General features: G+C 37.0%; 1 protein-coding gene across 19 annotated transcripts in view; it reads left to right on the plus strand.

The window, feature by feature from the left end:
- The window catches only part of FOXJ3 (forkhead box J3), a 133,937-nt gene that overhangs the window by 31,172 nt on the left and 76,038 nt on the right, over window positions 1–26,727 (plus strand). For 10 of the 19 annotated variants that reach the window (XM_070260211.1, XM_070260210.1, XM_005607147.4 and 7 more), the window contains exon 3: window positions 15,321–15,645. In XM_070260211.1, coding sequence (XP_070116312.1) covers window positions 15,321–15,645 — 325 coding nt within the window. Of the gene's footprint in view, window positions 1–15,204; window positions 15,646–26,727 lie in introns of all 19 variants that reach the window. The other 9 variants (XM_070260205.1, XM_070260214.1, XM_070260206.1 and 6 more) reach the window with 1 other exon arrangement.

Here is a 26,727-nt window from a genome sequence, read left to right on the forward strand (position 1 = left end):
TGTTGCATTTCTCTGAATGTGATTTATTTCTTCATTTCTACAGACCAGTTCTCTCTGCCTTTCTGGCACATGGCCATCCTGTACCTCTCAAGTTCATAATTTCTTCATTTAGGAGACCGGCCTAAACTGTTTCAGTCCTAATTCTAAATTCCTCAGGAAGAAAATTCAGGTGAACAACATGGGTCAGGTGTCAACCCTGGTTCAAATCCTTTAATTTGTTGTTGTAGTCCTGGGACAGACATGGTATAGACATGACTTTCAGGGCCCTAAGGATGGAGACAGCTCTGAGAAGGGGCATGGTGAGCTAGGCAAAACACTACAAAAAGTGTCTGAGAAAAAGCAGCATGTGTCCAGTGTTGGATGGGAAGAGTTAGGATTTCAAAATAGGATATTTTTAGAATTCAGACCTTTTCCTTATAGTCATGTGGATAGTGAATGGGAGACTTGAGTTCCACCTTCATATCAGAACAGAGTATGCTTAGAATTGCAGATCTGAAATTGGACTCCTGCTTCAGTTCTGTTCAGTTTGACAAATACGTATTGAATACCTCTTAATGTGCTTACTAGCATTCAAGATTCTCATAGAAGCAACAAAAGAAAGGGAAAATAAAAGATTATTCTGCTCCATGCTAGTACTCACTTGAGAGCCTGAGGAATAGGTGCTATGGACAGGTCTCTGTTGAAGATTATGGTGCTGACTGGAGACTAAAAACATAGGAGTACTTTCCTCACAGTTATGCTAACACTCTTCCTCCTCACCTCCCACATGTTTGTGGAGCTTGCAAAATGATATATTAACTGTGTTAAAAAGCACAATTCATTGAGGTTATGGAAAAGTGAGACTGGGTAAAGAGAAGCTAAGAAAAAAGTAGTGTTTCTTAATATATTACAGGTCTATAGATAATTCAAGAAATATAAAACCACAAAGAGGAAGCCCATGTAGTATAATGACAAGAAGCACTGGATTGGAATCCATAAAATGGGGATAATCGTTCACGCTTTACCTTACAGCACAAATGTTATTTACTTTTGTCATTGTTATCAAGAAGAAACCAATGGGGCTTAAGCTAAGTTCTTGAAGGTAGATCATTACTGCTTTTCAAATTGATTGCAGACATTCCAGTGGATATGGAGTCGTATCTCATTGTGATTTTAATAGTCTCTGATCACTAATGATATTGAACATCTTTTCATGTGCTTATTGGCTACTTCTGTGTCTTTGTTCAAATCTTTTGCACATTTTTAAACTGGGTTGTTTGTTTTCTTATTATTGCATTGTAAGAGTTCTTTACATATTCTGGATGCAAATTTTTTGTTAGAGCAAAAAAGTTTTAAACTTTGATGACATCCAGTTTACCAGTGTTTTCTTTTATGGCTTTTTCTTTTTATTGCTTAGCTGAGAAATCCTTACCTACTCCAAATTGCAAGGCTTTTGTTTTCTTTTTTTAAAAACACCTCTATTGAGATATAATTGACATAGTACCATTCTTTAAGTTTGACACATATATATACCCCCAAAATAATTTTCACAACATATCCATCACTCCCAAAAGTTTCCTAGTGTCACTATGTGATTTTTCCCTCTTGTCCCTCTCTGCAAGATATTAACTGATCGGCTTTTCTGTCCCTATCTGTTTATTTGCATTTTCTAGAGTTTTTTAGAAATTGAATCATAGAGTGTGTATTCTTTTTTTGTGTCTGGCTTCTTTGATTCAGCATAATTATTTTAAGATTCATTTGTGTCACTGCATGCATCAATAGTTCGTTCCTTTTTGTTCCATTGGATATATGTATAACAATTTGTGTATTCATTTAGCTTTTGATGGATATGTGGATTGTTTTTGGTTTTGGCTATTACAAATAAAAATGCTGTGAGCATTTGTGTATATGTCTTTGTGTGGACATATGGTTTATTTTGGGTAAACACCTAGGAGTGAAATGACTGGATCATATGGTAGTCGTATGTTTAACTTTTTTTTGAGGAAGATTAGCCATGAGCTAACTGCTGCCAATCCTCCTCTTTTTGCTGAGGAAGACTGGCCCTGAGCTACCATCTGTGCCCATCTTCCTCTGCTTTATATGTGGGACGCCTACCACAGCATGGCTTGCCTAGCAGTGCCATGTCCATGCCCTGGATCTGAACTGGCGAGCCCTGGGCCGCCGAAATGAAACGTGCACACTTAACCACTGCGCCACTGGGCTGGCCTCTGTTTAACTTTTTAAGAAACTGTCAAACTATTTTTGACAGTGATGGTGCCGTTTTACATTCCCACTAGAGTGTATGAGAGTTCCAGTTTGTCTGTATCTTTGTCAACACTTGGTATGGTCAGTCTTTTAATTTTAGCCATTCTTGTAGGTGTGTAGTAACACCTCAGTGTAGTTTTAATTTGCAGTTCCTTAATGACTAATGATGTTGAGCATCTTTTGATGTGCTTCTTTGCCATCACATATCTTCTTCGTTGAATTATCTTTCAGGTCTTTTGCCCACTTAAAAAAATTGAGTTATCTTTATTACTGAGTTTTGAGAGTTATTTGTATATCCTGGATACAAGTCCGTTTTTTTTTTAGGAAGACTGTCCCTGAGCTAACATCTGGTAACATCTGCCAATCCTCCTGTTTTTGCTGAGGAAGACTGGCCCTGAGCTAACATCTGTGCCCATCTTCCTCTACTTTGTATGTGGGACGCCTGCCACAGCATGGCTTGCCGAGCAGTGCCTTGTCCGCACCCGGCATTCGAACCGGTGAACCCCGGGCCACCAGAGTGGAACGTGGGCACTTAACTGCTGCACCACTGGGCCGACCCCACAAGTCCTTTTTAAGATACATGCTTTGCAGACATTTTCTTCCAGTCTATGGCTTTTCTTTCCATTCTGCTAACAGTGTCTTTTCAAGAACAGAAGTTTTTAATTTTGATAAAGTCCAACTTATCAGTTATTTTCTTTTATGAATTGTTATTTTTGATGTTGTATCTGAGAAATATTTGCTTAACCAAATGTTATGAAGATTTTCTTTTGTGATTTCTTCTAGAGATTTTATAGTTTTAGCTTTTACATTTAGTTCTATGATTCATTTTTCAAGTTTTTGTGTATGATGTGAGGTAAGTGTCATTGTTCACTTTTCCCCAATATAGATAGCCAGCTGAAACAGTTGTTTCACCATCAGTTTTTGAAAAGTCTTTCCTTTCCCTTTCCCACTAATTTGTCTTGGCACCTTAATCAAAGCTCATTTGATCATGTATGTGTGGGTCTGTTTTGTTGATTTGTACAATGTCCTTTCACTAAAACCACTTGTCCTGATTACTATAGTTTTTACAGTAAATCTTAACATCTGGTAGTCTTAAGTACTCCATGCTTTTCAAGTTGAGAAAAGAATCTGATAATGCCATAGAAGATGGTAAATAACTGTGGCTTCCTGGAGCACATGGGAGGAAATGAATAGTTTCGTCAAGAATGATTGTGACGATTCATGAAAGAAGTTGTTTTCCTTGGTGAGAAGAAAAAGATAGTCTGTTAAAGATAGTAAAGCTCAGAAGCTCTGAAGTGATGATGGCGAGAAACAAAAGATATAAGGTCTTTAGGAACTATTAGTAGAATAAGCGAGATAAGTCTCTAGGCAGAGGGACTCCCCTAGAGTCTAAGTTTAAGTGGCAGGATCTTTACAGATTGATTATTAGTAAACATTTCACTCTAAATAGCACTGGAATTTCTGTGAAAGTTAGTCCTCTTCAGCCATTTTCACACCATGGAATGGTAATCAGTATTGATGTGTTATGTAAGTTGATAATGATTGATGTGCTCTTAGAACAGAGCGTCTGTTTATTTAGATTTTAATTAATAGGTAGGATGAGTTGACTCATGGTGAAATTCATAGCTTATTAGGATTCTAGCTTAACTCATTCTCATTTATTTTTCTGAAATGTCTCAGTAAATATACTTTTGACTGGTATAGTTCTCTAGTTTTTCTCTCCTTCAATGACTGTTGTTTTAAATTTTGGAATTGAATGTGTCTTCTTCACCCAGATCCCTCCCTTTCTACCCAACCCTTTACATTTTTGGTAAATTCCTTATAAAAACTAAAGCCTATTCTGTAATAGACTCAATTTAATCTAATTTTTCTTTTAACCTACCCGTACTTGAAATTGTAACAAGGAATCTAAAAGTAGATATTAGAATGCATTTGTAATACTCTCAGAACAACTCTGACTCAAGTAACCTATGCATATTATAGACATTCCATATTGTTAAACAGCTGTATGTCAGATTGCCTATGTAAGAAGATTTACAAGTAATTTAGAGATTGATTTTTGGCCTTTTCAGATTCTGTGCATCTCATGAAAAGCCTGATGATGTTTACTTGTTGTGGCCAGGGAAACTTACATGATGCCAAATATTTTTTTAAATCCACAATATGGAACTGAATTCAACTATATTTGTTGTGTGCTGTACACTATGGAGACTTTATTGACAAAGGAGAAAATAAGCACATTTTTTTTTTTAAGAGTTTCTAGTAGTTGTCATTTGTTGAATGCCTACTTTGTGCCAGTCGTTAACTGTGTACTAGGGTGTTCCATATATATTTTGTCATTTATTCCTCAGAGCAATTCTGAGAGGCTTAGAGGTTGGTTTGATTTGTCTAAGGATGCAGTTAATAAGTGGAAGATTGAGAATTCAAGCCCTTTTGAGTGACTTCAAAGCCCTTAGCCTTTCCATTATATTATACTATATTAGAAACGGTGATCTTCAGTCTTTCAGATGATAACTTATTATTACATCCTTGTTAAACTTTCTGGTCTCTCAGAAATTTAGTATCCAAAGAGCTTTTGTTTATGTGAGTTATATATATCAAAATTTATTGTATTAGAAATTAAACCTAGGAAAAAATTATTTGTTAATTTACACAGAAATAATAAACCCATTATATGTTAACATAGATAACATGTTTTATGAAAAATAACTATTTTCCATGAAAAAATGAGTGAGAAGATTGGCATTGCTACATTTTTGAAAATTTAAAAAATATCTGGCTTAATAGAAGACATTTGGATTTTCATCTCTGCCTCTGTGTTCAATCTGTTGTGATATCACTCATCACATAGCATCTGAAAAGCCCCGCTGTACACTTATGAGAGGATGAGAGTGAAAAAGCACATGACATCTTATTATGAAAATTATTTTGACCCTTCACATCCCCTGAAATGGTCTCTGGACCACTTGGAGGACCACTGAACCATAGACATCACATGTAGCAGCTTAAGCTGTTTCTTCAGCATTTTCTGTGCATCCTGTTAACACTAAAAGATAAGATGGGATCACCTTCCAGGATGTTAGCTCCCTGCCAGCACTGATGCCAATTTACTGGTATAATGCCAGAGAGACAGAGTGTGTGGAGATAAAACTGACGTAGGATATCCAGTTTTGTTGTATGGTGAGTTGAAGCAGTATAGTTGTAAACAGAGAGGTCAGGATAAATACTTTAATGAGACAAAATGAACCAGTGGACACGTGTTACTCAGAGGCATTTTATTTTTTTAATATATATATATATATATATATACACACACATACATATATATATTATAAAGTATTAATAGCAGATTCTGTGTGGGTTTTTAAATAACAGCTGCAGAGATGGCTTTGAATGTTCTCATGTCAAAGGGACTAGTGTTCAGTCTTTCCAACTACTCAGAGATAGAGAGATTCCAGTAGATAGAATGAGACTTAAATGCAAAATACAGTATTTACTTAATGACAGAATGTAGTTCAGTGGTTAATGTCCAAAAGTATTTATTTTTCCTCCCTAAATTGTAGTGTAAAATATTAAGATGAGAATTACACATAGAGCATAAAAATATCTTTTGATCATATGATCCCTAAGTTTGTACCCCATATGGAGTTCTAACTATGAGTTGGCTTGTATGAATTCAGAATACAGTTTTATGAATCTAAGATTATATATTTATGGAGTAATTTGGAGAGATTCTAGAGAAAAGCAGTAAATGTATTATGGTTCTTAAATCAGATCTTGTTGGAAAAGTTCCAGACTTTAAACTTGAAGAAACCCAAATGGTGTTAATATTATAAAATATATGAAGTGTCATTATGAAGAGAACTCTGATCATTTCTTATTTTCCAAGATAGAATTTGAAGAAATTTTCTTCTATAGCAAGGGAGATATATATTAGCCTGCTAAAACTTTTTTTTAAAAAACCACAATGAATTACACACCTGAGAACAGATGGAATAAGTTGTCAACTTTTCTTGCCTTGGACATCTTAAAGAATATTGTTGGTCTCCAAAATAGGTAATACCAGGACTTTAAAAAATGATGTAAGTAGGGTTTTCATCTCTGATTTTTATGGTAAATAACTCCGTGATTATAATTGTGTTTACAAATGGCTGTTGTCTCACTAAATCCCCTAAAGTTTTGCATCAGCTGTATTGTGAATATTCTTGGAATTTTAGAGGTGAAAGAAAAGTTGTGAAAGTTGAGTTTTGAAGAATGACCTTCTACTATTTGTGTATTGAATTCCTTATCCTAAATTATGATTCCTCCACCTGTATTTTTACTTCAAACCAGTGAGGATTTTTTCGGTTTATCTTTTAAAAAGGTCATTGCGCCTAAGAAGTTTAGAGGCTCAGTTATTTATACATTAGTGGAGATTAGTTTGATGCTGTTTACTTTCCTCCTCAATGGAGCAGAGATTAAGTACTTTGAAAAGATGGGAGTTCTTACTGGAGGAGAAAAGCAGGTAATTAATTTTGGAGGTTATAACACCAACATTGAGGGCCAGTATTGGAGGCTTAGGGCACTGTGAGATGGGAGATTCAAGGCATAGAAGGTAGTGAGAAATATGCTAGATATAAACTATGTGAAAGTTTTATCAGAAACAAGCTAGTCCAGTAGAAAAATGGAAAAACGTGTTTCTTTTCCTTGTTACACCTTTGTCTCTCTGCCACAAGATATCTAACTGGTGCTTTTACACTCTTAGAACTGTGGACTTAGAACTCCTTTAAAGAATAAATAGGATTTTGTGGGCTACTTTAGGAATCATGATCATATGATTTTATTTCTATGGGAAAAAATTGTTCTCAATTCTCATATGCAATCTACAACAAAATTTTAAAACAATCATTTCTGGGTCACTTCTTTAGAATAAATAATTGAACTCATAAGGGGTTCATTTCCATTGAGTTTGCTAAATGATTATTGTGTGATTTAGGGCATGTAAGTCTAAAACCACTAAGAATGACCACCACTTAAAATTTAGAAAATTCTGAAGAGTATGAGTTTGCTAATAATATTAATATCTAACATTTATTGAGTGCTTATTTACTATGTATTAGAAACTATTCTTAGTGCTTGGTACGTATTAACTCTTTTAATCCTCACAGCAGTCCTTTGGGTAGGTACTCTTTTTATCCTCATCTTACAGATGAGAAAACTAAGGCATAAAGAGGTTAATTTACTTGTTTAAGGTTACATAGCTAAAAGTGGAAGAGCTTGGATTCCAATCCAGGCAGTCTTACTCCAGAGCCCGTATTCTTAATCACCAAGCCATATCTTTTTAAATGTAGAACATTGACTGTGTTATTTTGCTGAAATTGAACTAAAAATAGAAACTTTGATTTTGCTGATATATGATAACTAATTTTGAAAAAATAATACCAGCTACCTTTGCTTGGAAATGGCTTAAATTATTAATTCATTTATAAATTTAAACAACTGTTTTTTATATTACATAGTTATAAAATGTAAAGTCAATCTATGGTAGCTTTTATTTTCTTTTGGGTTTCTGCCATGATCTGTCTCTGTGGGTACCCAAATATCCACATATACTCTTTTTCCTCGATATAGAACTTACTCGCCCTTTTCCCAGGGGAGATAACCCAGAGTTTCATCTAGTTATTCTATCTAGCTGAAAATCCAAGCTCTCTGGGTGCAGCCCCTTTCATCAGAATCCAAAGTGGCTTCCTGTGGTTCAAAGACCTATAAACCAAAGATGAATAATCTGCACTCTACATACCTAATATTATAGGGGTGGAGAAGGAATAGGATAACAGCAGTATAAGCTGTTATTCAGCAAAGGGCATAATGGGAAACACTCAGTAGTCACTAGTCCATATCGATTATAAAATCCTACTGGGTATGAGTGGCCGAGACTCCCTAACGGTGTAGTAAGTTCCTTGGTTCTGCTCTTGGGTGGGGTCTTCATTGTCCCCTATGCCCTCTGAATGGTTTTAGCTTGTTCAGTGTCGTACATGGTCGCATCTGAGATAGGTATTGGTGAAGATACCCTTTCTGGGAAATGTCCCGCTTTTACAGCTCACTTCTTATTAATGAGCTTGGCTATTATTTTGAAAACTTAAGAGGGTTTTACAGGCTAGGCTCTTTCTCTTTCCCACCCCCCTCCCCCCCGCCATACAGTAATCTTAAAAAACTTAGTTTCTAGACTTTTTATTGCTTTGAGCTGAAGGACCTGCCCAGACAAAATTTTTTAATGTGAAAACTTCACCCTTTGTGTTCTGCTTACCCCAGAGATTCTAACCTTGTTTGGTGCCGTGGAACCCCTTCAGCAATCTGATAAAACCTGTGGATTCTTCTCAGAATAATGTATCAAAATTCACAAAATACTTAGGATTACAAAGAAAAGCCATTGTTATATTGAAATACGGTTAGCAAAATATTAACTTTGTAACTTAGTAATATGTGTGCCTTTAAATTAACACATTAGATAAAAGAGCTAGTGGCAAGTCTAAGATACTATCATAACTTTGAGTGGTTGAGGAGTTTAAATAAAAATTTGAGATTCTGCAGCATTTGGCACATGATTTGAATATATATTTGTGATTTTTATTGGTGGCAAAGTCACAGGTACTGTTAAAGCTACTGTGATTTGTTGTCTACTTTCATAATTAAAGAAAATGCTAAATTTCAGTTACAAGTTAGTGGAAATAATGGATATATTTTCCCCCCATCCAAGTTCATTGACCTATTAGCTCCTGAAGGAATGATAGCTCTGATGAGGCCATTTGAAACAATAGTCTCAGGTGGAAAGACAACACCCTCACAACGTTGCTTTTGAGAGGCAAGGCACCATCTTCTCTCCTCCTAAGGTTGCAGTTTTGCAGCGACCACTCAGTTACTTCAGTTTGCTTCTTCAGAAGCAGTTGGTTTTTTTCCCAACCTCACAAGGCTTTAAATTATAGGACTCTTAGCTTAAATTGCAGGCCATAGGCAGGGAGTACCTCCCTTAGCAAATCTGCTTTTTCTCTTATCTCTGCTTGCAACTCTAATGGTAGTTTATTTCTCTCTCCAGACTTTAAGTGGCAAGAAGGAGCCAACACATGCCAACATTCTACGTTTTTCCTCTGTTTCTTTCCTTGCTGCAGCCTCAGTTGGCATATAGTTTGCTTTCCAACATCTGTAGATGATAGTTTGATCAAATCCTTTGTCCCTCTTTAGTGTCACCAGCTTTCCAACCTGCAGTATTAGAATTCTTAATGTTTTCATCATCAACCCCTCCTTTATGAGAGTGTCTCGTTTTAGGTTCTGTTACTTCTGTCATCCCACTTACGTGTCCCAAATTCCGTGTTTGTTAGGAATTGCATTCACCTGCTGGTAGAGATCTTTAGAAGTAAACACATAAGAAGCCTGGAAGGTAGGTAATTCTGAGCTAGGATGGCAGCTTCACAATTGCTTCACAAAATAATCAGGGATCCATGTTCCTTCTCTCTGCTCCCATATCCTCAGTGTGTGCCTTCCATTCTCAAAGATCACCTTATGATCCAAGATGACTCCTGGAGCAATTGTTGTGTTCACTTCCAGAGAGCAGGAAGGGCAAAAGGCACAATGCCATGCAGAATCAAATTGGGGTTGTAGTCTAAGGAAGAAGGTAAAAACAGATATTAGGTGGCAATTAGTGGTCTCTGTCATAGACCTTGCTTTTGGTTGCCTTGAGTGCTGAGATGCTGTAATAGAAGTTGTATATTATATATTTAAAAAAAGGATATGTCTAGACCCCTGGAGATGCATGTGATCAGAATTACTGCTGTGGTAATTGCAAGGATTTCTTTTGAGTTCTCAGATGCTCAATTTTTCCACATGCTGCCAAATCTTAAGATGAAATGCCAAGTGTCAGGAATGGAGTGGGAGGATTCAGGAATATCTAGGTCATAACATCATTATTCTTATTCTTTTTATTTTCCTTGATGTCTTCCTCTTGTCTCCATTTAGGGAGCCTACAATATCTCTCCCCATTTCCTTCCTTTTTTTTCCTTTTGAGGAAGATTAGCCCTGAGTTAACCTCTGCCACCAGGCCTTCTCTTTTTGCTGAGGAAGACTGGCCCTGAGGTAACATCCGTGCATACCTTCCTCTACTTTATATGTGGGACACCTCCCACAGCATGGCTTGACAAGCTGTGGGTATGCACCCTGGATCCAAACCGGAGAACCCCGGGCCGCTGAAGTGGAATGTGCAAACTTAACTGCTGCATCACTGGGCAGGCCCCCCATTTCCTTTCTTTTTGATACTGTTGAAAACTGGAAAGCTTTCTGAGTAAGCTTTGACTAGTCCTTGAGAGTTAGGGAAGTTGCAGAGGGAGGCCAAGCAATGTGCAAAAAGCATGTTTGGGATCATATCAGTAGCAGTGTTTTATAGAGTAGGATTAGAACCCCCTCTCCTCCCGTCATGTCATGACAGTCTTCAGTTGTTATATCTTGATGCTCTTTACCTTTTTGTTTTATGCAGGAAAATTCCTCATGGAACTTCTTTTCAGCAACAGATAACCGTCATAGATTTAAGAACTTCAGACATAAGTTCTCCATGCCTGCCTTTCTCCCACAAGTCGCAGTATCTTTTTATCTTTGCTTCCATCTTTGTATTTTTCTTTACTATTCCAGTAGAACTGTCTTTGTTCCTGTGTAGTGCTACTTGTCAAAGTCATGCTTTTTTCTAATTCATAAAGGACTTCAGTCCTGTGATTATCTTTATCTCATGCTGTTATAACTTCTTTTCTTTCACCTCCTCCTTTTTGCTTTTAAATGTGTGTGGTCTTGTTTGTGGAGGAACACATCCACAGCATCATTGGGTGGTCACTATTTCAATCATTTAACCACCATTTATTGACCCTTTACCTACTATATTCCTAGGCATTGGGGAGACAGAAAAGAATAAGAAAGTTCCTTTTTCCAAGCAGCTCATGGTCTCAGGGGAGAGAGAGAGAGAGATAAAGATAGTTATAATTATGTACAAGTCTTGTGATAGAGGTATTTATATTCTAGTCCGGGAGCAGGCTCTAGTTCAGTTTAGGAGAAGGAAGATGGGAAGAGTGGATTGCCCAGCCTTCCTGGAGGGGGAGATATTTGATCTGAGTCTTGAAGTAAAAGAAGTAGTTAGCTAAGCAGAGTAAGAAAGAAAAGGTATTCCAGAAAGGAAGACTCTTATTTCTTATCCAAATACTATGTTATTTTTTAGGTAACGTGAACCTGCCAGGGTGTTAGGTAGCATCTGAAGTACTAATGTATGGTCTCTATCCTCAATGAGGAGGTAGGGAAGAGAGAGTGAGAGTAGAAAGCTTAGGTGTATGATGCAATTATTCGTATGAAACAGCATGGTAAATGCCAAACTGAGATTATAATTGCTCTAGGAATTTAGATAAAGATTAATAAGAGATTAATAAAAGGTAAAGTAGTTGAAAATGAGTTTAGGTTTAGTATAATAGGAGAAAGGGGACCATTGAACGTTTTGGGGCACAATAACATGAAAGAATGCTGACACATTTCTCTTGAGTGTATGCATAGACTCTGGAGGTGATTAGCAGGGAGGAGTGCTGAGAAATCAGAGTCTAGGAGGCCAGCTAAGAAGCGTTTGGTATGAGGTGAGGTAATGAGGGCCCGACATTTCTTAACCAGATTTCCATAACCAGATTCCTCAGAGCCTCTCATGCTGTTTTTAAATTTACCACCATCTGTTCTCTTGTACAAGTAGACTTCTGTCACCACCATTTCACTAAGAGATTTCTTTCTAAAGTTACTGATAATCTAGTCAAATCTAACAGTCCTTTTTTCTGTTTTCAGTGCCCAATGGAGAACCACTGTAGTGACCAAGAATATATAAAATTTAATAAATTGCAAACACTTTTTTAGAATTTAAACTTGAGAGATATTTTATAGTGTACTTTAAATCTGCTCTAGCAGAACTGATGAAAAGAAGCATGGCAATGGAATACTTCTCACTCATATCTCTGATGACTAGGGACTCTGATGACTAGACTTTCCAGCCTGTTCAGATCTTGACTTTCTTGAGGTCTTAGCTGAAGTTCGTTCTTTTCTACCTCTCAAGGCTGCAGTCCACGTTCTTTCCGTTTTTTGAACCATTAGAGCACCCAGAGCTCAGCCTTGCACTCTTTTTCAGCTCTTTCTTGTGCTTGACTTTTCTAATTGGACTATAGATTCCTGGAGGTCAGGAATTTTATCATACTTCCTGTGTGTGTGTGTATGTGTGTAAAATCTCACTCCAGCATAGCGCTGTACACATGTGTAATTATAAATTCTTGCTAAACGTCGTAACATGTATTAAGTACCTATTTATTGTATATTTATATTACTGAGACTCTCAAAGTCTCAATTACTGGCACTGGTGGAGGGAAACAGAAGTTAAAGATTCTCAATAGGGGGCATCTGTGATATCAATTATATTCCATTTCAGAACATGCTTTTATATTAAGTTTGAAAATGTATGTGACTGGGTGCTTTGGGAATTTTAACAAAATAAAGGTACTCAGTGGAGACTTAGTTGAGGCAAATAGGATGACAAAATGGTATAGTAATAGTCAATGTTTATAGAATGAAATGTGAATAGTAATAACAGCAACTACTGTTATCACCACCACCACCAGTAGCTAACATTTGTTGAATACTTTTTATTTGCCGGTCACTGTTTTGAATACTTTACATCAGTGAGGTAGGTACTATTATTCTCACTTTACAGATGAGGTGCAGTAGAAAAACTACTGGATTGGGCATCAGGAGATCTGGGCTCTGGTTTTAGTTCTGCTCTTAAGTACCTGTGTGAATTTGGGCAAGTCTTTAACTTCAGTAGACCTTAATTTTTCACCTTTGGAGTGAAGACATTGGTCTCTGATCTCTAGGGTACTTTGCCTACTCTTGATATTCTGTGGTCTCTAAATTATCTTGTCTCCTTATTCCACCGGTTCTTATAATTTATTTCATGCTGGGAATAAGCATTTATGGCTGAGATTGTAGAGCGGGATGGTAAGTTGTTCTTAGATCTCTGAAGGTTCTGTATAAAGGAATTGAAAGTTCGGGGGCTGGCCTGGTGGCGCAGTGGTTAAGTGCGCACGTTCCGCTTCTAAGTGGCCTGGGGTTTGCTGGTTCGGATCCCGGGTGCGGACATGGCACTGCTTGGCACACCATGCTGTGGTAGGCGTCCCACATGTAAGGTGGAGGAAGATGGGCACAGATGTTGCCTTGGGGCTGGGCTTCCTTGGCAAAAGGAGGAGGACTGGCAGTAGTTAGCTTAGGGCTAATCTTTCTTGGGGGCGGGGGGGAGGGGAGGTGGCGCGGGGTGGGGGCGGGGGGAAAAGAAAGTTCAGGTTTCAGAGGAATGCATACAGTAGAGATGGCGGGAATTTGAGAAAATGAGAAAGGTAAAACTGTGGATTAAAATATCTGAAAAACAAGATAATAGAACTCCTGGCAATATAGACAGAACCTTCATGGCTGTCTCTTGAATTATAATTGCTGTTGCTTGATCTGGTTTACTTTATAGTGCATTAGTTCCCTCCCAAGATACTCCTAGAGTAATATTATTAACTAACACATGTTGAATGTTTCTTCTGTGCACGTTATCACATTTAATTCCAAAGTAATATTTTAAGTGTAGGTACTCTTATTGTTTCATTGTACAGATGAGAAAGCTGGAATTTAGGGATATTAATTAACGTTTTCATAGTCTGATGGTTAGTAACTGGTAGAATTAGTACTTGAACTCTGGTTGCCTGTCTCAAGAGCCTCTTTGTCAGTTCTATATTGCCTCCCAGAAGTTCAGATCCTAAGCATGTACTGCAGGTTGCTTGTTGCCTGCAGCCGTTTGGGATGAGGGGCCTATATGGGATTTTCTTAACCACAGTTTTTCTGTCAACTGAGATGCTTTAAATTTCTTATTTTGTTTTTTTCTTTTTTGCTGTATTTTGGTATCATTTAGAAGTCTTTCGTTCTTCTCTACTTTATTGTCAGCCTTCTTTGATCCCAGGGTAGAAAGGTGTGTACCCTCTGCTGAAAGTTAGCAATTCTGCTGTGAAGAGTCAAGCTTTATTTCTATATTTTTATCTTCAGTTCTTAGAGCAGCTTCCTCCCTTCTTCAGAATATGTGTTAACCTGGCAGATTTTGTTTTTCTTTTTTTCCCTCTGAGTGGTAATGGTCTAAATTTTTCAGCCTTGAAGAGAAATACATTACAGAATCCATATCACTGGATGTTTGCATAAGCCTGTCCTTAAGCTTTTAATGCTTCTTCTCTTGCTGTCCATTTATGTGATTTAATCTCTTGTATCCAACACTCCCAAATCTTTGGTTTTGTTAAGCTTGTTCCTTGATTTGTTTTTTTTTTTTAAAACTGCCTGGTACTGCCTATCCTCCTTTTCTCTTGTTCATCAGTGTCCTTGAGTTTGCATTCCTCTTTTCGGTCTACTCCCCCAGCTAGCCTGTCTACTTGCTATTCTTGTCTACCCTGCTTTACTCTTCTTACCTCCCACGAGCTCAACTCTACTTTCTTTACTTGATGCAAATTCCTGTGCCCATTTCTCAGTTACTTCTCTGACCTCTTCCCTCCACTTTACTTTTGGAATTCTTTTGTTTGTATACTCCCCTAAAATTTTTGTAAAAGAAATGCCAGATGTATGTACAATCTTAAGTTTTTAAAGGGCCTGTGGTGTTGGTGAGTAAAGAGCTGGACTGCAGACTGATTTTTTCATACTTGGATCCTGTTGCCCTATTTAAAGTGACAGTCTTTTTTGGAAAGATTGGCACCAGAAACACTTTGTGTGTATGTATTGTTCTGTATTTTAAACATTTTAAAACCAAATTTGTTGTGTTTTAGAGAGGAAAAAATTAAGAAAAAAGATTGGAAATGTTGATCCCTTAAATATTTGGTTTGGTCATTAACATACTCAATCTTTTTCCTCCAGATTTAACTCAGGCTTTCCCTCATGAGCTTTGGAACTCCTAGATTTGTGAATATTGGATATTTTGAGAAGCAGGGATTCTTTCCTTTATATTGACTAAGGAGTCTATTTACCTTCAGGATGACATCTGAACTGGAGAGCAGCCTAACATCTATGGACTGGTTACCACAGCTCACCATGAGAGCAGCCATCCAAAAATCTGATGCTACACAAAATGCACATGGGACAGGAATTTCCAAGAAGAATGCACTCCTTGACCCAAATACAACCCTGGACCAGGAAGAAGTCCAACAGCACAAAGATGGGAAACCTCCATACAGTTATGCCAGCCTCATTACGTTTGCAATTAATAGCTCACCCAAAAAGAAAATGACTCTAAGTGAGATTTACCAGTGGATTTGTGATAACTTCCCATATTATAGAGAGGCTGGCAGTGGTTGGAAGGTAAGGATTTTGTTTAAATTATTATTTTTATGTTGTAAGCAATAACAGTGTTGGCTTCTATTGAAGATAAAGCTTTGTGAAGGCTTATATAACTAAAGATGAAATTCTGAATACTAGTCATTTTTAGGATGTCAAAAAAGGGAGAATTGAGTGTTTTTAATTAGATCAAGAACTTTATTTTTGGTAGAATATTAGTTTGTTAGAGCTTTATTATATTATAGGACTGACATAGCATAAAGTAAGAGCGGAGATAATATAGCTTGCATTGGAGAACAATACCCACAGTTCGGGTGAATTGATAGTGAGTCTAAGGTAAAAAAAACATAGTATTGCAACTAGTACTGTTTTTATTATCCAAGATTTTTTTTAAACTTTTTATTTTGAAAGAATTTTAGGTTTATAGAAGAGTCACATAAATAGTACAAAGGATTCCCATATGTTCTTCATTCATTTCCTCTATGTTAACATTGTATATAACCATAGTACCGTGATCAAAACTAAGAAATTAATGTTGGTACAACACTCTTGACTAGACAGTACTATTAACTGCTAAGTACATTGTAGACTTTATTCAGATTTCATCAGTTTTTCTACTAATGTTCTTTTTGTGTTCCAGAATCTAATTCAGGATCCAATCTAGGATCCCACATTGCATTTAATTGTCATGTCTCCTTAGTCTCCTCCGATCTGTCACTGGTCCTCAGTCTTTTCTTGTCTTTTATGACCTTGACACTTTTGAAGAGTACTTGTCAATTATTTTTAGATTGTTCCTCAGTTTGGATATGTCTCATGTTTTCTCATGAGGTGATGTATTTTTGGGAAGAGTAATGCAGAGATGATGTGCCCTTCTCTGTGTATCATATCAGGGGGTACTCGATGTCAGTATCTGTCTGATTATTAGTAATGTTAACCTTGGTTCTTTGGTTAAGGTGATGTTTGCCAGGTTTCTCCACTATAAAATTACTGTTTATCATTTTGTAAATTATAAAATGTTTTGGGGAGATACTTTGAGGGCACACAAGTACCCTGTTTCTTAAACTTTTGCTTATTAATTTTTAGCATTCATTGATAGATCATAACTACAGCGGTTTTTATTGTTTTCTAGTGGTGATTTCTCTTTTTCTTCATTCCGTCTATATTTATTAATTGGGATTCTTCTGTAAGGAAGACTTATCTCCTCCTTTTATTTATTTATTCAGTCATTTATTTGTAATAGTATCACTCATGGATATTTATTTTATCTTTGTGCTGCTTATTTGTCACTCAAATTGGGTGACAGAGCTTTGGCCATTGAGAGCTCTTACAGGTTGGCTCCTGTGCCCTTTTGACATGGCCCCATTCTTTTGTTTGTTTTGCACTTTTTAAGTTGCTGTCACCACAAAGATGTTCCGGGCTCATCTTTTGCTTTCCCTGCCCCATCCCTAGAATCAGCCACTTCTTTAAGAAGCCCTAGTTCTCCATCTAAGCTTTTTGATGTGCCATCAAATTAGTTACCTACCTAATTTATGTTGCATGACAAATAATTCAGCTTCCTTTCCTTTGTGTGTGCACATGTTATGTTCATATTCTTATATGGAACCTATCCAGTTGTGTGCTCTGTGGGGTGTGTGTACGTGTGTGAGTGCACGTGGAAGAAGAGGGTTTATAGAGTTTTAGGTCTGCTGTCAGATGGTAGTTACTCTTGTTTCTCTTAAGCCTTCCTGTTTCAAAGCTTTGTCATTTTCGTTTAACTAGATTTATTAGTTGACATTTACAGATTTATTGTACACCAGTGATATGCTGTGCACCATGCCAGATAATCAAGTATTCTTAGGGAAGGGGTTTTTTAAATATCTTTTCTTCTATTACATGCCCTGGCACAGTGCTTCCATTTAGTAAGCCTCGATAAATGTGGCTTGAAAGCCTGAATCCTGGTCCTGGCCATCTTTCCTAACTTTAGTTTTTGCTAGTTCCCTCTCATATACTCTTTCTTCTTATGTCTATTCCAGCCTACTAACTGTCCCAGGAAATAAACACTTTAATTTCTTTCTTGCTTTTGTTTTTCTCTTGCTTGTATTTGGAATTCCTCTCTTTTGCCCTTTTGCCAGTTATTATTTTCCTGTTTATTCTTTCAGCTCACGTGTTACTTCTCTTCTCCCTGTAGAATTAATCTCTTTTGTGTTTCCATACGCTATATTAATAACACTATTATAAAACTTAGGAATTTTTGTTCAGAGATCTTGTTTCTTTAGTTTTTGTTTCTGTACTCATACTCAAATGATAGCTTCTTTTATTATTTTCTGTGTGCCAGGCACTATATACTAAAGTGCCTCACATCATTCTCTCCTTAAGCCACGTTACAGTCTTATGAAGTAAGTACTGTTATTGTCCAAATTTTAAAGGTAAGGAAACTGAGACTTAAAGAAGTAAGTTTCCAGAATTTATCAGCTAAAGAATGGAGCCAAGATTTGGTACCAGACTTGGTAGATTTGGAGATTTTAAGCTCATGTCTTAACCATTTCACAGGGCCTATAATTTTGCAAACACTGCAGAAATATTTATTGAATTTAATTTCCCAAGATAAACTCTCTCTTAGCTGACTGACTCAGTATGAGAAGTGATTGTTAACAGTATACTTTGAATAAGAGTCCACTCTAATAGAATATTTCATTAGAGGAAATACATAATAAAATTTGACCCGTGAACCAAGAAACATTCTAATCAAGTAGTAGTGATCCATCTAAACTGTGTTTTCTGGCTTTACCAGTAGGGACTACTGTTCAGTAGACTCCTTTTGTCAAGATTTGGAATGAGAGAAGGCTAGGAAATTTTCATAAACCTGTTTAGCATTGGAAAAACATGATGATAGGGATTAGAAATGCCCCAAATTTGAATAAGTGGCTTAGAAAGCCCACCAGAGATTCATGGGTCTATATCATTGGTTGTAAACCTACATACCTGCAAGGGCCAGACAGGTGATATAAATAAGTGAAGCAAAGAAGGTGCCTAACTGAAGAATGCATGTCTAATATAAAGGGAGCAACTGTGCTCTAGTCTCTTGAGGCCTTTAGGTCATATGGCAGATCTCACAATTTTTTCCCCTGAGAAAAGTCAGAAATCTGGATTTTTTTTGTGCAATTTCCTAGTTTCTAAATGTTCTTAACTAATTCTAGTTTTCTTACACATTGTGCAGGCCAAACATAAGTCTTTTGGCTGGATCAGCCTATGGACTACTAATTTGCAGTCTCTGGTCTAGATCATATTCTCTTGTTTTTAGCTAATTTAGTTTTTCATTCACTAATTTGTAAAGGATTTATTTACTGTATACTCTTGTGAGCAGTATGTTAGGCTTTGGCAGTACTAAGAAACTTAACAGAGGGCACCTTCAGGAAGCTTGTATTCTTTATTGGTGAGGGGGATACATATAAACGAGTGATTAAGATGCTATGTAAAAAGCTCTGTAACAGAGAAGTATAAAGTGCTGTGCTATGACGAGTTCACTAATTGGGCATATCTGTTGTGTCTCAGCCATGAAGATATCCAGTATATATGTGACCTAGTAAAAAGTGTTAAATGAAGGGTGCGGTTAATAAGTGCTATGAGAATTTGGAGGTTATAGGAAGTATGATGATGTTCTAAAATAAGTAGCACAAGCATGTGCTGTGAGAGTACAAGGAAGGAGAATCATCAGGACACTACTGAGGAAGTGGAGTTGAGCTGTATTTTGAAGAAGAATAAGATTTGGGGAGGTGTTTTTAATAGCTCTTAGGAAAGAGCTGGTTATGGCGGTTCTTAGTAGAGAGCAGTAAGAGTTGGGATAGAGCTCAGAATATAGAGATCCAGTGAATGTAGGAATGCCAAGCTGAACAGTGTGATCTAAATTTGATAGGGAATAGTACATAAAGTTTGATTGTATACCTCATTTACCTGTCTGACCTCAGCTTCTGCTGAAGTGTAAGTTCACCTGAGAGTGCCAAATCCAGTCTGCTGAATTTCTTTCTGCTGGCCAGCCGAAGTCATGGTCTGAAACTGGTTTAGAAGTAGTGATACAATTTCAACGGGAAGATACATGATTTAGATATAAAGAAGAGAGGGAGGTGGAAAGGGAGAGATGGGAATAGGTGGAGAAAGATGATGTTGGTCTTAGAACTAAAAGATATGCCAGAGAGATCATCTGGTCCAATCTGTTTCTTTAGGCACACTTTTAATATTTCCAGGGATTGCTGTTTCATAGTTATTCTTTTAAAAAGTTTCTCAGACCCAATATAAGGTGCCTAGATCTTGCCGTGATCTCTTTTAATTTTATTTTGTTAAACGTAAAAATATTTTGAGCATTTCAAATGGAGACAAATGGAAACTGGTTTATCTTCTCCTTTACTCAGGTCCTTTCTCCGTTTTCAGGTTTTACTTCCCATTTGCTGTCCTTAGATTTGTTTTAGTACACTCCTACAATCTTCTGCTCACTATTTCTTCTTCAGGTTTGGAGGAGCCATCTCCATGTTAGGAGAACATGGGAGGTCAAGAGAGGGTGGAAGAAAGATCCTAAAGCAATTGTCAGCTACCTTTCCAGACAGAAATGTAGAGCCAGCTAAAGTCACCCAGAGGAGAAGATGTTGCCATGGTCACTTAAAAGGATTCAAATAGAATTTTAATATTTTAGGTAAAACTCCCTTTCATTTTGTGCCAGAGCACTGAAGGGAGATTGCGTATTAAAAATAACTCTTTGAATATTCCATAAGAGTTTCAAAAGCACTCTTTGAATTTTCCATAATTGAATGATTTTGTAATCTGAATTAGAGGAAAAGGAATTCAAATTTTTGTGCTATTCACCTTACTAAAGAAAATTAGCCTATTAAATTACTGGAGTTTAGGGTAATAAGAAAAATACAAAAGAGTGCTATGTGTATGTGGGGGTGTATTATGCTACTTTTTATCTGGGGAAAAAAGAGAAATAAGAATATATTATATGCTTACTGTTGTAAAAAGAAATTTAGGAATAATAAACTAGAAATGTAAAAAACAGTTACCTATAAGGGACAGATGGAACTAAGGTAGAATGACTATAAAAGAATAAAATTTCGAGTATACCTTTTTATATAGTTTTGAGTTTTGAACCATGTGTTTCACACATTCAAAAAAAAAAACTAGAAGATCAACAAGGATGGGAAGAGAAAACCTTAAAACTGAATATAAGCAGAAACAAATGAGCCTTATGTCATATCAAATGGATAACATAATCACAGAAAAAAAATTCAAGAAACTTTTGAAAAGAGCATTCTGACTTTATACCTTCATGGGATACATACTAAGGTCGAAAAGAATTGCAAAGAAATCATGAATTTTACTTGGTAGATTTGTTTTTGGTAGTGGTATTTCGCTAGAGGTGGTCTCTACCTCCAGTAGCCTCTAGAAAATATGATGGGAGCAATTCTGAAACTATTTTACGTTCATGGTAGGATAGAACAAATGAGTACATGTATTGATGTTTTTGGGGAACCAGGTCTCTCACAGTGGGAGAAGAGAGATACAGGTGCGAATGTGGTGGTTGGTTTGATTCAGAGGTATCAGTTTAAAGTTTAAAATAAAAATCACTTAGACTGCTTTTAAACTTTAGATTCCTGGGTCACAACTCCAGAGATTTTGAGTTTTAGTCATCTTGGCTGGAGCCTAGGAATCTGCATTAAAATTTGTCTCAAGTGATTCTAGTGCAAGTAGACAGTACTTTGGAGAAACTGCTTTTTAGGCTGGGGTTTTCAAGGCCAAGCAATATGCCTTGATCGGTTATTTAACCTGGGGCATTTTTCTCCAGGTTAACCTGGACCATCCTAATTATTTCTACCTCTCTCCTGTCCCATCTTCTTTTCTTGGGGTTATTAGAGGGTAGGGTCTGCCTAAGTTGTGAGGTCTGAAGTAATCTCTTTTCTACTGTGTGTGTGTCTGTGTGTGTGTGTGTGTGTGTGTGTATACACATAACATGTTCTGGCTCTCATATCTGTGTGGCTGTTTTTACTTTGTAAATACACTTTTGGTGTTTTTTCCAACAGATTTGGGATTACCATTTGAAAAGCATTATATTCTAGGTTCTCAGTTGATAGACAAAGTCCCTACCCTTTTGGAGCCTACTTATATTTTGGGTATACAATACAGTATGGAGGAGGAAGACCATTAAATGAGTAATTGCAGATGTGATGAGGGAGTTTATTACAGTGAGACCTAACCAAATCAATGAAAGTCAGAAAGTAGTTCTCTAAAGAACTGACGTTTAAACCAAGAATGAATTGAAAGTTGAGTAGACTCTGTTAGGTGAAGGGAATGGAGAAAGACTGGGAGCAATTATCTTTGTAGAGGGAGCAACAAATGGAAAGCCTAGAGGTGAGAAAGAACATTGGAGGGGAGGAATATAGAAAGCAAGGTAGGGTCCGATCATGAAGAGCCTTTGGAGTCCTTGTTAAGGATTTTGGATTTTATCCTAAGTGCAATGGGAAGTCATTGAAAGCTTTTAAGTGAAGGGGTAGCGTCAAATTTGCCTTGTGAAGAGATAATTGCCTGCAGGGTGGAGGATGGTGGAGGGTGGACACCAGTTAGGAAGCTGTTGTACTAGTGTTGGTGAGACTGGTGTCCTAGACTAAGATAGTAACAGAAGAGATGAAGTAAAAGTAAGTAGATCAGAGGTAGGCTTAATAAGATTTGGTGGCAGATTTGTTTTAGATCATGAGGAGGAGGGAAGAGTTAAGGATGTCTTACAGGTTTCTAATTGAAACAGTTATGTGAATAACTGTCTTTGAGAAAGGAAAACGGAATTAATATCACACTGGAGATAAAGATTCAATTTAGTTTTAAATATGTCGAGTTTGAGGTGTTTCTGGACATGTCTAGTTGTCTAGATGTCTACTAGGGGCTACTACTAGTCTATATGTCTACTAGATGTCTAGTAGATTATTGAAAATATATGTTAGGAACTCAGGAGGAGAGGTCTAGTTTAGAGATCTAGATGGATTTAAGTGTCACAGATAGTCATTGAAGCCATGACAGTAGGTGAGATTGCCTAGGCAGCGAATATAGAAATGAAAAAAAGGACATAAGGCAGAGCCTTGAAGATTTCCAACTTTTAAACTTTTTGTAGAGGAGGAAGACCCAAGCAGACATGTATTCTTCCCCTGAAGCCATTTAGAAAATATGACCATCTTGATTTTGTTTTTTTCCCATCTTGAACTTTTTCTTTTTGAGGAAGATTGCCTTGAGCTGACTTCTGCCGTCAGTCCTCTTTTTGCTGAGGAAGATTGTTGCTGAGGTTAACATCTGTGCCCACCTTACTCTATTTTATATGTGAGATGCCTGCCACAGCATGGCCTGATAAATGGTGTGTAGGTCTGCACCCAGCATCTGAACCAGTGAACCCTGGGCCGCCATAGTGGAGGGTGTGAACTTAACCGCTGTGCCACCAAGCCAACCACCCATGTTGGACTTTTACGATAGGTGGATGAACTCCAGTTTGTTTGATTAATTCTTTCTTTTTCTCATCTTCTTGTAGATTTGGACTGAGTATTTCTTTATGATTACATTTTCTTTCCACTATTATTTTGTTGGTTATACCACTTCCTAAATTTTGTTTTAGTGATTGCTCTAGGGTTTACCATACGCATAGTTTAAGAACTTTGTAAACTATATACTGTATACTTGTAATTCCTCGGACCCATCCTTTGTGCTACTGTTGTCATTCATTTTACTTTCACATGTTATAAACCCCATAATAAATTGTTGTATTTGCTTTAGTCAGTTATCTTTTAAAGGCATTATAAATAAGAAAAAGTGTCTTTTAAATTTACCTTCATTTTTACAATTTCTGAAACTCTTCATTTCTTTTTGTAGATCACGTTTCCATTTAGTGTCCTACTTCTGCCTGAAGAACTTCCTTATAAAATTGCCAGCCAACTGGCATTACAAGAAATGAATGCTTTCAGCTTTTGTTTGTCTGGAAGTCTTTATTTGCCTTCGTTTTTGAGAGATATTTTCACTATGTATAGAATTGACAGGTTTTTTTTCTTTTAGTGTTTTAAAGGTGTCTCTCTTGTCTTCTAACTTGGATAGTTTTTGAGACATCTGCTATAATTCTTGTCTTTATTCCTGTGTACATAATCTTTCTTTTTTTCTCTTGCTCTCTTCAAGATTTTCTCTTCATTTTGATTTTCAGCATTTCATTATAACGAATATATGTGTGTACATTTATAATTTATTGTGCTTGGTGTTCTCTGAAATTCTTACATCTGTGATTTGATGTCTTGCATTAATTTTGAAAGATTCTTGGCTGTTACTTCAGATTTTTCTTCTGCTGCATTCCTTTTCTCTTCTCCTTCTGAGACTTGAACCACAGTTCTTGGATGATCTGTTTGTTTTTAGTATTTATTTACATGTGTGCATGTGTGTGTGTATCAGTTTGGATAATTTCTTTTGATCCATCCTCAAGATATCTGAGCTTTTCCCTAGTTGTGTCCAGTCTACTGGTGAGCCCATCTAGGGAATTCTTTATCTTTGATCATGTTTTTTATGTCTGTCATATACATTTGACTCTTTCTTGTAGTTGCCACATCTCTGTTGAAATTTCTCTTCTCTTTATGCAAGTTGTCCACTTTTTTCTACTTGGTCCTTGAACTTCTTAGTCATAGTTATTTTAAAGTTCTTGTCTGATAGTTGTAATACCTGAGTCATCTCTCAGTTGGGTGATTACTTTATCTCTTGAAGGTGGCATTTTTTCCCTGGCTTTTCTATATATCTTGCAGTTTTTGACTGAGTGCCAGATATATGAGTAGAAGAATGGTAGAGGTTGAGGTAAATAGTATGTATACCTGTAAAGGGACAACCATCTTTTTTCCCAGGCCATTTGTGCGAGGAGTTGAATCAATCGATCAGTAGTCGAGCTGGATTTGGGTTTTGTTGTTGATATCTTTACCTTCAGTATACCACAGACTTCACATTCCTCTAGCAGTAGGTTCCTTTTCCCTTGTGCTTGGAGTGAGGGGCTTGGGTGCTGTATGCTTTTCTCAGTTTTACAACTTTCTGTTTAGATTTTAGTTGTCTCTGCCCACCTTGCTACAGATGGGAGTCTGTCTCCCTGCTCCCATCCCTCCTCTGTCAGTAGACTATTACTGCTTATTATTCAATGCTAGGCTTGTGGTAGGGGCTACGGGTTTTCTCTGTTGTCTTGATCTAGCCTGTGTCTTACTAAGGCCCTTGGACTTGGGGGGTGGGGCTTTTTCAGTGTTTCTTCCCCTCAACCACACTAGCTTTGTATCTGTAGTTGCTTTTGGGTGGGAGTTTCTTGCCACTCCTCTGGTTGTAGCTGACCTTGACTTTAGGCGTGGTGTATTTGCATAGGATCCTGGGCCCAAGGTAGCTTCCGCTTGTCCCAGAGGTAAAAGGATTTTGCTTCTACCCTTACTCCATCAGTAGTAGATCTTTGCCTGTGTCCTGGGAAATGATTTCCTATCCTTCCCTAGAGATAGAAGGGTTTTGCTTCCATTCTTCCCTCAGAAGCAATCTTTGCCAAGTCCTATGGGTGAGACGTTTTGCTGCCCCTACCTCAACGTTAAGTTTTTGCTTTGTAAGATCTATAGAAGATGATGGCACTTTTGTCTCCCACTGAAGCTGTCAGTTACCTTCTTCCTGTCTATGCCACAAAGGAGACTTTCTTTGGTCTCCTTTCTACCTCCAATCTTTCTTGTGAGCATATGGTGAAGGCCCATGGAGAAGAGCTTCGAGAGTGAGTGGGAACTTCCCTTATGTCTGGAGACCTTGTTACTCTAAACTGACATACTTAGCCCATGCTTGGCCTTTCAAATTTTAGCTAATTTCTTGGATGCATGGATGATGGTCACCTCTTTCTCCCATACCTTGCCAAAAGGTGAGACAGTTTGTCCCCTTTCTCCTTGAATGGCCTTATCCCTGTTAGGAATTTCATTTGTTGGGCTGCCTTGCAACCTCAGCTCTCTGATGCAGCTCAAAAATAAGTATGATTTTTTTTTTTTTTTTTGACTTACCTGTTGTTTTCTCATTGTTTGGGGGCAGGGGAGTCATCTTCCTTGTAGCTGTTTACATCCCAAGCAGAGGTAGAACTCACATTCATAAATTTTAAGTTGATGTTTTGGTAATAAGATAGCTTGGATTTATGTTCTGTAGTCATCTTTTAAAAACTTCTTTAATCCTGATATTGCCCCATGAGAGGAAAGTTTCAATGTAGACATTGTTGTTAGAGTTTTGAATTTTATATTAAAAATAAAATAGACATTATGCCAAAAAATGACACCCCCTCCCGAATTCTAAGTAAATGCAATTGGAGCCCCTGTCCACCAAATACCTGGCCATTTGTAATGAGCAAAATTATGGAATGGATTTTGGAGCATTTCATTAAGAAGTGGCCTTTGGGTATTTTCTGTAAAAATTGTGGCACAGTACTCCTTTTTCATGAAAAGATTTCCTATCTCACAGATTCTCCAGGTGCATTTTCCTGCCATCCAAGTTGGTTATTCTTTTAGGCTACGTTAAGGAACGTAGATGTTCTTTCTAACCGTCTGTAGCCAGTGTCTTCCCAGGTGGTTTTCCTTCCTACAGATTGTAGTGAGAACCTAATTGTCTTCTATATGCTCTTGTAATGGAGCAGTGAGTTTGTTTAAAAATTTTTTTAACTCGTTAAAAAGTGATAATACATATGCCTTGTAGATCATGTGAATATTGCAGGAAAAGAAATAGGAAAATAACCATCACCGATAATACCATTTAGAATAACTTAGCATTTTGCATTCTGGCTTTTTCTCAAGAATAAATAAACTAGTTAATAAATGCATATCATAACAACTAGAAGGACCTACAAATAAAATATACAACTATGTATTGGGGGGCTTTGGGGCCAAAAAGCAGGAAAAAAATTAAAAAAATAAATGCATATCACAATTAAGAAGTCATCATATGTATGCAATTTTATATTTGGCATCTAATATTTAATGTTAATTATACGCATCTTCCTACATCATTAAAAGGTCTTAATAAGCATTTAAAATAGGACATATATATTCCATTTTTTGGAGTTTTGTAAAATCTGCTAGAAGCTAT

This window comes from Equus caballus, chromosome 2 (assembly GCF_041296265.1).
Source record: "Equus caballus isolate H_3958 breed thoroughbred chromosome 2, TB-T2T, whole genome shotgun sequence".
In the NCBI taxonomy this organism is placed as follows: Eukaryota; Metazoa; Chordata; class Mammalia; order Perissodactyla; family Equidae; genus Equus; species Equus caballus.